Source organism: Semicossyphus pulcher, unplaced genomic scaffold (genome assembly GCF_022749685.1).
Source record: "Semicossyphus pulcher isolate SPU_LCO1_2020_fin unplaced genomic scaffold, fSemPul1.0.p SCAF_3, whole genome shotgun sequence".
Taxonomy (NCBI): domain Eukaryota; kingdom Metazoa; phylum Chordata; class Actinopteri; order Labriformes; family Labridae; genus Semicossyphus; species Semicossyphus pulcher.
The window spans coordinates 17,816,611-17,828,594 of NW_027211704.1; the positions used below are offsets into that span (position 1 = coordinate 17,816,611).

The window sequence follows — 11,984 nt, forward strand, 5'->3', positions numbered from 1 at the left end:
TGTACATTTCTTTTATTTTTAAATCATGTATTTATTCCAAAAAACATTTATTAGTATAAAAACAATATAAGTGAGAATAAAGTGTAATGAATATGAATGGAGCTACTTCATCTCACTTTGGATAAATGCTTTTAGGCCTGGCAGATATCTGAGAAAAAGAGAAGAGAAAGAAGAGAACAACTTCCATAAAAGCTGCAGAATGTATTTAAATCATTAAAAACACATATATTTTTTATTAGTAAATCAGTTAAAGAAATAAAAACAACACTTATCCATTGTTAATGTCGCTACTCTGTTGGCTAATGATTCATGTTAACCATGAATATGATTTTATAACCTTGTAATCAATCATCATGAACTATTATTAGGTTATACTGCTCTCTAGTGCACAGCCAGCCTGATGACCTCCAGCGTCACAGGATCGAGCACCAGACACCAGAAAAAGACTCCTGGGTGTTTTAGGTGCTGGAGTAAAAGCTTAAAAAAGTCAAAACCAGAAAAAGGGACAAATGGACTGAATCCGTTCACATAAGGCATTCAGTTAAGGTTGAAACTAGCTGCACAATGTCTGTCTGCCGTGGAAACAGCGTGTAACAGCAGGAAAACATGAATAGTGGACTTGTCGTGGTCTATAAATAAAACCCTCGCTGGTCACTCACACTTTATGAGTTCTGTTGTCCTGCACAATGAAGGACTTGTTTCACAATCTCACTTGTTACAGGAAACGTGGATGCAGTTCAGCGACAGTGGCATGCAGACTGTGACAGAGGCTGGGACAAAAAGTCTGAGCCGAGGAGATCAGCAATGGTTCTGTTCTATTCAAGTATCCCAGTTGGTCATAACAATGAAAGAGTGAGCCTACATTCACAACAACAGGACCCTAAAACTGAAGCAGCTAAATGGAATTCGGCCACATTTAATTGTGTTACAAACTGGTACATCCGTTCTTTAACTACTCTGACTCTTCAACATGTCTTGTGTGAAAAAGGCTCATTTCAGCTTTGATGTTTTGTTAATAACATTTTTTTTTTTTTTTGCGTGACCATGTTAGAAATAAACATCTCAGTTTTTTTCACCACAAATGACAAGAAATGATAAAAAGTGGCATAATCAGATTTCTGATATCATTAATCTGTGTGGGATAATTACTGTGTGTTTAACATGTGTGTTTACATCCTCATTAAACTGATGATTTCTTTAAGGGACTTGTATACATCTGCTCACTTGGGACATTAATGGGCCTCAGGCTGTGTAATAATGTTTACAACAATGCACTCATAACCTCCGACGCTTCATACACGATGACAGACTACACATCCCACAGTCCTGTTCTGTGATCAGTGTTTATACTCAGCTGGGATTAATATAATGAGTCTTTTCTGCAGCATTGCTGGCCCCATCTATCAGTCACACATATCTCTTCTAACTGAACTGTATACATCCAGTGGTGGAGCAGAACTTTACATTTATTCAAGTACAAACTTGTGTTACCTGTAACTTGAAGTTGCTCTTCTGTTTCTTGTGTTTAGCTGCATTTTTAATGTATAATACTATATTTTCTTGTTTGAAAGCTTTGTTAACTCCACAGATTTTGAGGTTTGTACACTTATTTGGACAATCATTAAGATGTTACTTTGGGCAGGACTTTTACTTAAAACAGAGTGTGTTTGTAGATCTGAACACTTCCTAAACCACTGTGTAGAGCTTATCCTATGATCTCAACCATACATTACAATCTGTATACTTCAAACAGGACATGTTGTATTTCATAGCTGCTTTAACTGCACCTTTGTTAGCTTGAGCCAATGTTAGAAAGATATGTGATCATCTCTCTGTTGTTTGGGTTTCTGCAAGAGACACTGAACAGCGTCAATCTGGCAGGATCGCCACCAAACATATACAGTTAGCCTAATCTCCTCTGAAACACTTCTGCATGTCTATTAAAGTCTTATGGTACATAAAACACACAACCACACACAAAAACACGATCTTCTTACAGCCGATGACTATTTATCAGCACGTGGCCTCAACGTCACATGATTATCAGCACCTTGGACAGCAGCCTCTGTCATTCCGCTGCTTCTGACTGTGGATGGAACTCATTTCTTCTCTGCACAGGAGGATGCTTTAATGGAAAACTACATCCTGTATTATACAGGTACAGAAGTTTGTGCTGGAGCTCACACGCATTAAATAACAACTAAACAAGTTTTAGCATCCTGGAGATCCTGAACGCATCGCTTCAGTCATGTGAGGTTGCATTTTATTGTGCCACTGACTCATGTGGGCCTTGGTGAAGACATGATGATGATGATCGTGATGAGACTGATGATGTGAAGCTGTTTTAAACAACCCCGGAGAAAGGGACAGTTGCTCTTTGCTGTCACTTCATTTTGTGTTTGCAGGAGACCATGTCTGTCATCCCTCCTCTTCCTGATTTTTGGCGCAACGATGGTCGGGAAAAGGAGAATTGAATCGTCGCCAGTTGTCGTGACATAAATGTTTTTAACTGCAATTGATATTTTCATTCTTTCTTGTCCATCTCTAAATCGTTATGCTGCTTGAGTGTAACTTTTTAACCGGGTTGTCGGACCTGCTTTAGGCGGGAAGGTGTGGGACGAATCCCGTTTGATCGACCAGCATAAAAAGCGAAGAAGAAGAAAACAAAACTGGGGAATACGTGGATGCCACCGCGAGAAACCAAAGGACACACGTTTGTCACCTCGACCTATTTCACCTTTCGTGAAGGTAAATGAGAAACTCGAGCACAAATCGCCTTTTAATTAGTTGTTAAAAGGATTTAGTGTCAAGCCTCCGTCTCCTCAGACACCCTCTGTGCTGTTTCGCCCGAAGAAGAAATATCAACCTTTTTTTAGCAAAGCTCGCGACCGCTCGCGCTGATTTAAGACATCAGTTTGAAGCTCGAGAAGCTACAAACAGGATGCTGTTGGACCCCTGAGACTTTAATGTTGGTGCCTCACACTTTATGGCTTTCAGCCTCCATTGAATCCCGTCAGAAAACGCCTCTATCCATGAAAAATAATCCCTCCCTATTGGCTGGACGGCGGTGCACATGCTATAACAACAGGATATACAAAGAGCTATGGGCTGATCTCATAGCCTATCATGTTTCTCGCATGCTTTCTTGACCGAGATCTGCTGTTTATTTAATATAACATAGTACTACATGGTCCAGATGCCATTACAATAATAATAGTCATAAAAATAATAATTATCATCATCATAATGATAATAGAGAAGTCAAGCTGAAGGCAGTTCCTCGGAGCAGTTGTGCTTGAGTAGTACAGCTGCTAAAGAATGTTAAAGTATCGGATCCGGATGTTTTTCAATGAACTCAAAGTGCTGGTACTGATGCGATCCGGATCCAGCAGGAGGACTGACACAGGCACAGACCGGGGCACGCAGACCAGGATGAGAGGGCTCGCTATAGGGGGCTGTGGATGTCCGCCTCTGAGCTGCTCTCACCGGGACGATGAGGAGGAGTACTACGGCTCTGACACCCGGCCACGCAGCCTGGCGTTTGAGGAAGGAGCCAAACCTCAGGGAGCAGAAGGAGGAGGAGGCCTGGACGCAGCTTCCCTCCCGAGTCTTTCAGAGTGCGGGACGCGATCACCGCAGTGCCGGATCTGTTTCCAGGGACCGGAGAAGGTATGGTTATATGCTGAAGGTATTATTGTTTGTTCCTGTGCTTTGACAAGGGGGGGCAGCTACTCGACAGCATCCTGGTGCCCATGAGGAAACTGCAGACACCTCAGCAGCTCAGGTGTTTACTGATTCATGAGACTTCACAACACGTGGTATGTAGCTGAGGTGAGGCGGTTCAAGCAGGTCACCACCAGGCCAGGTTCATTACACAACTGTTTGAGCATCCATACTAATGCCTACTACCATGAAACATTTAAAGAGGTAGATGTGTTTCAGTAAATTATCGTTTACCCACTGAAGAAATATTTTTACATTACATCTACAAATACAGGCTTTGTTGTCAACTCGTCAGAGTTTAATAAACAGTTTTAAGAACCAGACTTTAAGAGTCCCTTAGTATTGGTCATGCTCCATAAAATGCTGGAACCTACATTTCCCTTAATCAAACTAGGTAACATCTTTTTCAGTTTGTCCCTGCTTTGTCAATGTTCACGCCTTTGTACATGTCAGTTTTTGGTGCAGGTTTTTAGTTAAATGTGTAGAAGCTGTGTCTCAGCTTAAGCTGTCATGAACCTGATTACATCATTATAACATCATTGAGGTTATTTCCCATGTTAGATCAAGCTACCACAGGGTCATAGAACACACAGGGTGAGTAGATAAAATGTATTAAATGTAAACTGATGTTCGTGTGGAAGTGCCACTTTAAATTCCCCATGAAGCAGCTCGCCAAGTGCTATCTAATTCTGCATATTTATGTATTTGTTTTCTTAAAAGCAGGAAGCTAGCGAGGGACTAGATGTGGAAGATAATGTGGCATATACAGCAGCAAGTAACGCTAAATGTGAGAACATCCAAGCAATAACACAATGACGACACAACTGCTAGCTGCCTCGTAGGTCATCCATTACATCCATCTGGTTTCATGGGAACTTTAAGTGATTGACTGCAAAAGAAATTCACTTTTAAAAAGTCAGAATGAAGTCTTGTTTTACATCAATACCAAAGTGTTACAAATATCTGCAAGTGAGCATAAAGTTGAATCAGACGTAAAGCAAAAGTCCTGAATGACAAAGACTAAAAAAAGGAATCAATCTATCAGCAGTGGTCTTAAAATAGCAGCGAGCAGATGAAGGGCATCTGTTAACAATAGGCTGGGGAGAGGCAGGAGGTGCTTTGTATTTACTGTGTGATCCTGTGAAGTCCTACTGGCAGTCACAGATTCAGCATCTGATGCACAAAACTAGGCCAATTTACAAAAGGAAGAAAGACAAGTTTGTGAGAATGATTCCTCGACATAAAAGACATTTGTACTCATTACCATTCAGAGGGATTTCAGTGAGGCGGAGACGGTACAAGTTCAGTAACTAACTGAGGGACTCTTTTGTTGGAGCTGTTGATATAGGGATCAAACCTCCGATCATTTTAAGTTCCAGGAAGGTCAAACAAAGTACAACATGTGTCTTCGTCACTCAGAGCCAGACTTTGCTGGACCTCTCAGAAAGTTTTTTCCCTCCCCTCCAGAACTAATTAAAGACTGTGCACATCACCTGGAGTCAGACGGGAAATAAAGTGAGATGTGCGAGAGCGTTGTCAGTCCGAGGGCCTCAGGGAGTCTCACTCTGACAACAAAAACCTGAGCCAGATGTCCTGTGATTGCTTTTCAGGCTGCAGGAAAGTGACAGAAGAGAGGCAAAATTGTATCCAGATGAAGGTTTTCAGCAGCAGATTGTCAACTGTATCAAAACAAGTAGAGCGTGTACTCCCTTTGTTACATTTTGTTTCCGGTATTTAACGTATGCAGCTCAAGATTTGAACCCTTTCCTCACTGCCATGAAGGAATTGCAGCCATTACAGAGGTGCTGTCAGACAGAAGATGGAGATACATGGCTGCACAATGCTGATGGGAAAAAATGAACACTATTATGCTACCTATGCAGCCAGAAAATGATGCATATTTATGAATGACAGACTTTGCAAGAGTGATTTCTTCCATATTACTGTAATGCACCAAGCAGAACAATCAAAGAGTTACTTGTAGAGCTAATTTTAGCACATATTGACGTATTATCTCAGTTATACAACATGAAACAGACTGATGTCCCACATTCTTGTAAAAGTGTGACCAAAACTCACGTTTGTTCCGGTGAATTCAAAAGAGCCATAAAAATCGCTCTCAGATGGCATGAAAGTGAACAGTAAGTGTAGCAGAGATGTGGGAGCTTTGATCTCACCACCCGAGCTTCTGTTGACAACCAGACACAAAGCTCAGAGAGGAACAACAGTGACTGGAAATAACTTTATCTGTAACAAACCAAGACTGGATTTTAAATGAATGAAGATGTGATCGTCACTGAAGATCTGTAAACACCAACATATACGTGTGTTTATATTTAGCAACCCAAGGAAGGTGTCAGAGCTCCAGAGAAAACCTGAAAGGCACAGGAGTGTCAACCTGATTTATTGAAGAGCTGTTTCACAGTTTGGATGCCAAAAGTCTTTAAGTGACAGATTGAATCAAGAAAGCTTTATACAGTGTAGGTGATGAAACCAATGTGAAATACTGTGACTCTCCAATTTATCATAATTTATTGTTATTTAAAGATATAATCTTGAAGATTTTCATGTAAATAAATGTCTGTTAAGTCGCTATCTATCGCAGAATGAGGTAACACAATGGTGATTGTGCCTATGGCCCACTGAAGAAAAGCCTTTGCATTTGCAGTATATAGTATTATTTATGGACTAGGTGTAGGGTGCGACATTGGGAAAAAAATCACAAGCAGCGCCCAGTTAGTGACGCGATTTCCATCAGCCAGCAGTGGTTGGTCTGCCAGAGAGGGTAGGCGGAGCTAAGCGGCTGCTTTACCGATCTCTGTAAACAGTAATCTACTATGGCTGAACAAACAAAGAAAAGATCGATTACAGATACAACTTCAAAAATAAGTGAAAATACAAAGAAAAAGAAACAAACTCGACGCTCAGATGAAGCAAACAGTCCAAAAAGGAAAGCGACCATCAGCGAGGAAAATCAAGAGTTACAACCGGAGCAAAGGGAGCCAACCGTAGGCGTATGGTTATCTGGGACTTATGCACCCATTATTGCCTTTTATCGCCCTAAGGTGAGAACTTCGCGATTATTACTTTAATGTGACTTTTAAGACCTTTCTCTCTTTGACAAATATACCTATCACACCTCTGAGACAGGATTTCAAATTTACTGTCAATAAATAGAAAAATGACTTAAGTCATACTCAACTATACCAACTATACAAACAAATGACATGCATATGTTGACACTTATTGTTTCTAAATCTGTAAGCAGCCCAAGTACCAAGCTTCATAACCATCTAACAAAACGTACCTAATAATATTTAACTTTCAGAGTTTTACTATTTCCCTCATTTGGATTGACTTTGCTGCAATGATGTCATCCATTCATAACTTTTAATTCCTGTTATATTCTATACAGAGTGAAGTTTTATATCGATTATATCTGTCTGTGCTTTTAGAGCTAATATTATTACTTATCTTTATAATCCATTGCCATGACAACAGCAGTTTTGAAGTTAGGCTTATTATGTTGAAGATCTTCATCTTTATTTTAGCAGTCATCAGATCAAATCAAATCTTGCACCAGGCACATTTAACGGCTGTTTGATCATCCAGCAGCCTCTGTGAATGCTGTGTCCTATGCAGCTCTGCTTTGTGTCCTGCAGGGGGAGCTGTTGAGCCCTTGTCGTTGTGACGGCTCTGTACGCTGTACCCACCAGTCCTGCCTTATCCGCTGGATCAGTGAGAGAGGCTCCTGGAGCTGTGAGCTCTGCTACTTCAAGTACCAGGTGCTGGCCATCAGCACCAAAAACCCCCTGCAGGTACAGTCTCTCTCTCTCTCTCTCCCTCTCTCTCTCTGTTCTTCTTCTTCAAAGTTCACTGTAGAAAAATATTAAAAGGAACTCTGTGAAAATGTCCAGACTTATGGCCATGTACATTGGCAGAAAAGCGAAAGAATCATATTATCGGTCATTGATGAAAAGGTGAATTCCATGGCTTATGTTAATTTCCACATTACCAACACCACCAACTACTAAGACATGTGCGACTGTTTCTCTCCCGTCCACATGCACTGAGTTCTAACAGAAAGCTCATTATCTCCTCCTTGCTGTTGGCAGATAAAGAGCAAGTGGCCCTTTTCACAGCTATCTACACTGTTTTACATGGACGCATGGAGAGGAAGAAAGTGACGAGGACTTGCCAGAAACACATTTATTTGAAACTGCACATTTCTAAGAGTTGGCACAGGACTTAACCAAAGAGTGTAGCACATGGACAGTAGACAAACAGACAGTGTGGCCAAATCTGAACATGTTCAGATGATGCGTTCATTCCCTCGGTTGCTCATTTTTTCAAGACAGTCTCTGAATGAACACTGACTTGACTTGTTTTTGGATGATTGATGTGGTATAGTTTTCATGTAATGGCTTAAATCATTAACTGACTATATTATAGGTTTTATTACCTGTGTATGAGCCGAAGCAGCAGAGACGCAGTGAGGCTCTGCAGTGCACATAGTTAGTCAATGACATATCGCTGTCGTTACATCACTTTGAAGGTGCAGAGCTCCACACTCAGACAGCCAGAGGGAATTGGGGCCATAAAAAGCACTTTTCTTAATAAAAAAACAGGCATAAGCAGTCTTAACGTACACTGTCAAATAAATGCCACATGCCAGACTGGGAGCTGCATAAAATATAACCCAACACAGTGTGAGAGCAGGCTCACAACTATAAAAAGCAAACAGACTTTGTGGCAATGCTGTAAATACAGAATGAATCTTGATAGCAGCTTTAGTAAAGACTTGACATGTTCGTGGTACATATAGTTTTATTTGCAACAACCACACTGAGCATGACTTTAGCTTCACAATGATACAATCTGCATGATACACATTAACCTGAAAACATTTTTTATGCAACAGAAGGGCAAGAGACGTGTGTTTAAGTTCATTATTGAGACAGGACTATTCAAAAGTTCAGTTTCAAACCTGCATAACCAAAACTAGATTATTACCTGTGAGACATACAGTACAATACATTACAGTACTACTGATACAATATGATACAGTACGGTACGTTAGATACAATGCAGTATGATACAGTACAATACGATGCAGTACAATACAGCACAATATGATATGGTACGACAGATATGATACGGTACGATACAATATGATATGATACGGTCTGATACAATATGATATGTTACGGTACAATGCGGTAGATATGATACAGCAGATATGATACGGTACGGTACGGTACGTTAGATACGATACAGTATGATACAATGCAGTAACGTACGATACGGTACAATACGATATGATGCGCTGCGATTCGCTACGATGTAGATATGATACAACATACAGTATACTATACAGTACGACAGATACGGTATGATACAATATGATACACAAACACACCTATCCGCTCTTAACACTATAGAAAACAATTTAGATATATGCGTGTGGAGAATAAACATGGCTATTTAGAGGTTCGTTTTCCTGCAACAACTCAATCTCCAGGGAGATATTTTATTTAAATGTAAATATTAAATGTTACATGATTAAATGTTTCAGTCCATTTTAGTGTCTCACTGTGTCTTTTCTAGTGGCAGGCCATCTCCCTGACTGTGATTGAGAAGGTGCAGATCGCAGCCATAATCCTCGGCTCTTTGTTCCTCATCGCCAGTATCTCTTGGTTAGTTTGGTCCTCGCTCAGCCCTTCAGCCAAATGGCAGCGGCAGGACCTTCTCTTCCAGATATGCTACGGCATGTACGGCTTCATGGACATAGTTTGTATAGGTAAGACACACACGCTAAGGCGACCATGTTGTGTCTTTTTACAGGTGGTTGTGTGAGTCTTATTGTCTTACTTTGAGGGAGTTTATTTTAACACTTTGATCTAACACATCTAAACTCTTCCCAGAAAGAAATCTGGCATTTGGTACGATAAGGATGGCGTACTTTCTTTAATTAATTCCAATTAATTGCTGTCAAGAGAGCAAGTCAGGACACAACAGGTTAGCTGTGCAGGCATAAAATCCTGTTTACCAAACAATTAGCACCTAATTACAGTTTTCAGTTTCTGCACTTGAAATTATTAGATTTCCAAATGTAAGGCCCTTAAATAAAGTGCTACCAATTTGGCTTTCAATTAACACGTCTTTTACTCACCTTATTAACCAGATTAACAGGCTACAGCCCGGCAGGCGGCTCTGTGAGGCTGAACTTTGCCACAGCGAGGCTTTGAGCCAGGGATTTTGTGTCAGTCAGCTAACATGTTCACAATTACAATTCTGAGGTTTAGCATTGTATATTAGCATGCTCACATTTGCTACAGTAAAAAGCATTGAACCCAAAGCTTTGAAAGTCAAGAGTTTTGCAGGTCAAAGTCCTGATGATGGCACTGCATGAAAGGTCAGGAGATCATCACAGTTTTAACAATTCATCCTAACCAGATTTCATAATACTTCACTCAAACACAGAAATTTGAACCCTCATGGTGGCGTCGGTTAAAAGTGAAGTCAAAGTTAGTCAACTTTATCTTTGGAATTATTGACATATCGACCAAATGTCAAAATAATCAATTTGACAAGACATTTCTCTCAAAAGGTCATGATGCCTGTGGTCCGATAGAAAAGTGAAATGTCTGTGAAATACATTCTTAAACCCTGAACGTCTGCACACATTTTTTATGGCAATCCATCCAGTAGTTGTTGAAAGTGTGGGACCAACCAACAATAGTACAAACAGGCTCATGCAGCTAAGTGGCTAACTAATTAAATGCAGCCACGTGTGTATTTGTTTATCGTTAGTGCGCGACACAAATGAAACAATACTTCTGTTTTGCACAAATGTATTTGTTTTGTTTCTGCCTCTTTTTTTGAAGGGATTTGAATCCACACGTGTCTCTGAAAAGTCCAAAACACAAACAAACAAGGCTTGTAGATGTAATCTTGTTATGTCTGAGAACATATAGTTCTCATTAACTGTACTGTTTGTACCTTTCAGTACTTCCTGATTCTCACTGAAACAAACAAGCATTTGTCTATATGTAACCCTGCTTCCTGCCCCGGCTTCCTCCCACCCTTTGTCCTTTATGCCCAGGCCTTATAATCCATGAAGGATCGTCTGTTTACCGGATCTTTAAGCGCTGGCAGGCGGTGAACCAGCAGTGGAAAGTGCTGAATTATGAGAAAGCGAAGGACTTAGGTGACCCCGTCAGCTCAAGCAGTAAAGGCGCCGGACGTGTTGAGAGGACCTCGTCTAACAGCGTCACAGACAGCGGACAGAGAGCGAGTCGACATGTCAGGACTATACTCCAGCACCACTGTGGCTACACTATTTTGCACATCCTCAGCCAGTTAAGACCCAACAACCTGCGAAGTGCCAACCAAGAGGTGGTCATGAGGGTGACCACAGTATGAGGCCGGGTCACACAGACTAAGTGTTCTAATGCTAAAGAAGGAGATCAAAGTGTTGATTGGGATTTACTAAAAAATAATCCTAATCTGCCACATTAACACTGCCGTTTAACCTCTAATCTCATATCTCACTCGCTTGGGGAGAACAGAGATTTGAGCAAGGGGCGAACTTTGCAGTTTTTTTTGACAAAGACTCTGAAAACATAACAAAAAACTTTTTTTTAAGAAAAACAATTTTTTACCACCTGAACAGTGTTACAAAGTATAATCTAGTTTTTTTTTTCTTGTTTCCTCTCACAATAAAATGTAAGTTTAATTTAATAAATGGGTCCCACTAATTTATTCATTGTGCACTGATGGATCAGATACTAAAAGGTTCAGACACAACACAGTTTCTTAAAAATAAACCCTTAAAGTACAATTCATGTTTTGTAATAAAAACTTTATTGATATTAAAGAAACACTTTGTTCTTTGTTTTGATTTGTCTCATTTTTTAACAACAAGATGGTGGCTCAAAAACAAATGTGACGTTTTGAACACTTGGGGATTTGATTTGTCCTGTTGGGATTACAAAATAAACCTCATAAATTAGAAATTAATGACATGTTATACAAATATACAAAAAAATATGCAAAATCGAATAACCCTCATGCTGGGTTTAAATATCCTAATTAGTTTGTCACGTCATTCCCCATCTGTCTCTCTTCACTGTCACCTATCTGCGAGCTAACTTAAAGCTCCTGTGAGGAGTTTTTATCTGGTTATGAAACAGACTTCAGTTAATTCAGATTACTCTATAGGGGGGGTCGGTGTCAGAAGAAGCAGTTAACTGCACGCT

At 40.2% G+C, this 11,984-nt stretch overlaps 1 protein-coding gene across 1 annotated transcript; it reads left to right on the forward strand.

Annotated features, from left to right (window-relative positions):
- Positions 1-3,316: 3,316 nt before the first annotated feature.
- LOC138606265 (E3 ubiquitin-protein ligase MARCHF9-like) lies at positions 3,317-11,549 on the forward strand. Its single transcript, XM_069678730.1, has 4 exons — positions 3,317-3,669; positions 7,386-7,541; positions 9,331-9,523; positions 10,829-11,549. Exons 1-4 carry the CDS (start codon positions 3,319-3,321, stop codon positions 11,146-11,148), a joined length of 1,020 nt encoding a protein of 339 aa, XP_069534831.1. The 5' UTR covers positions 3,317-3,318; the 3' UTR covers positions 11,149-11,549.
- The last annotated feature ends 435 nt before the right edge of the window (positions 11,550-11,984 follow it).

Coding starts and splice junctions, on each gene's coding strand:
- LOC138606265 (XM_069678730.1), top strand. CDS start 3,319: ATGTTAAAGTATCGGATCCGGATGTTTTTCAATGAACTCAAAGTGCTG. Junction 3,670..7,385: donor GTTTCCAGGGACCGGAGAAG/GTATGGTTATAT, acceptor TGTGTCCTGCAG/GGGGAGCTGTTGAGCCCTTG. Junction 9,524..10,828: donor CATGGACATAGTTTGTATAG/GTAAGACACACA, acceptor CTTTATGCCCAG/GCCTTATAATCCATGAAGGA.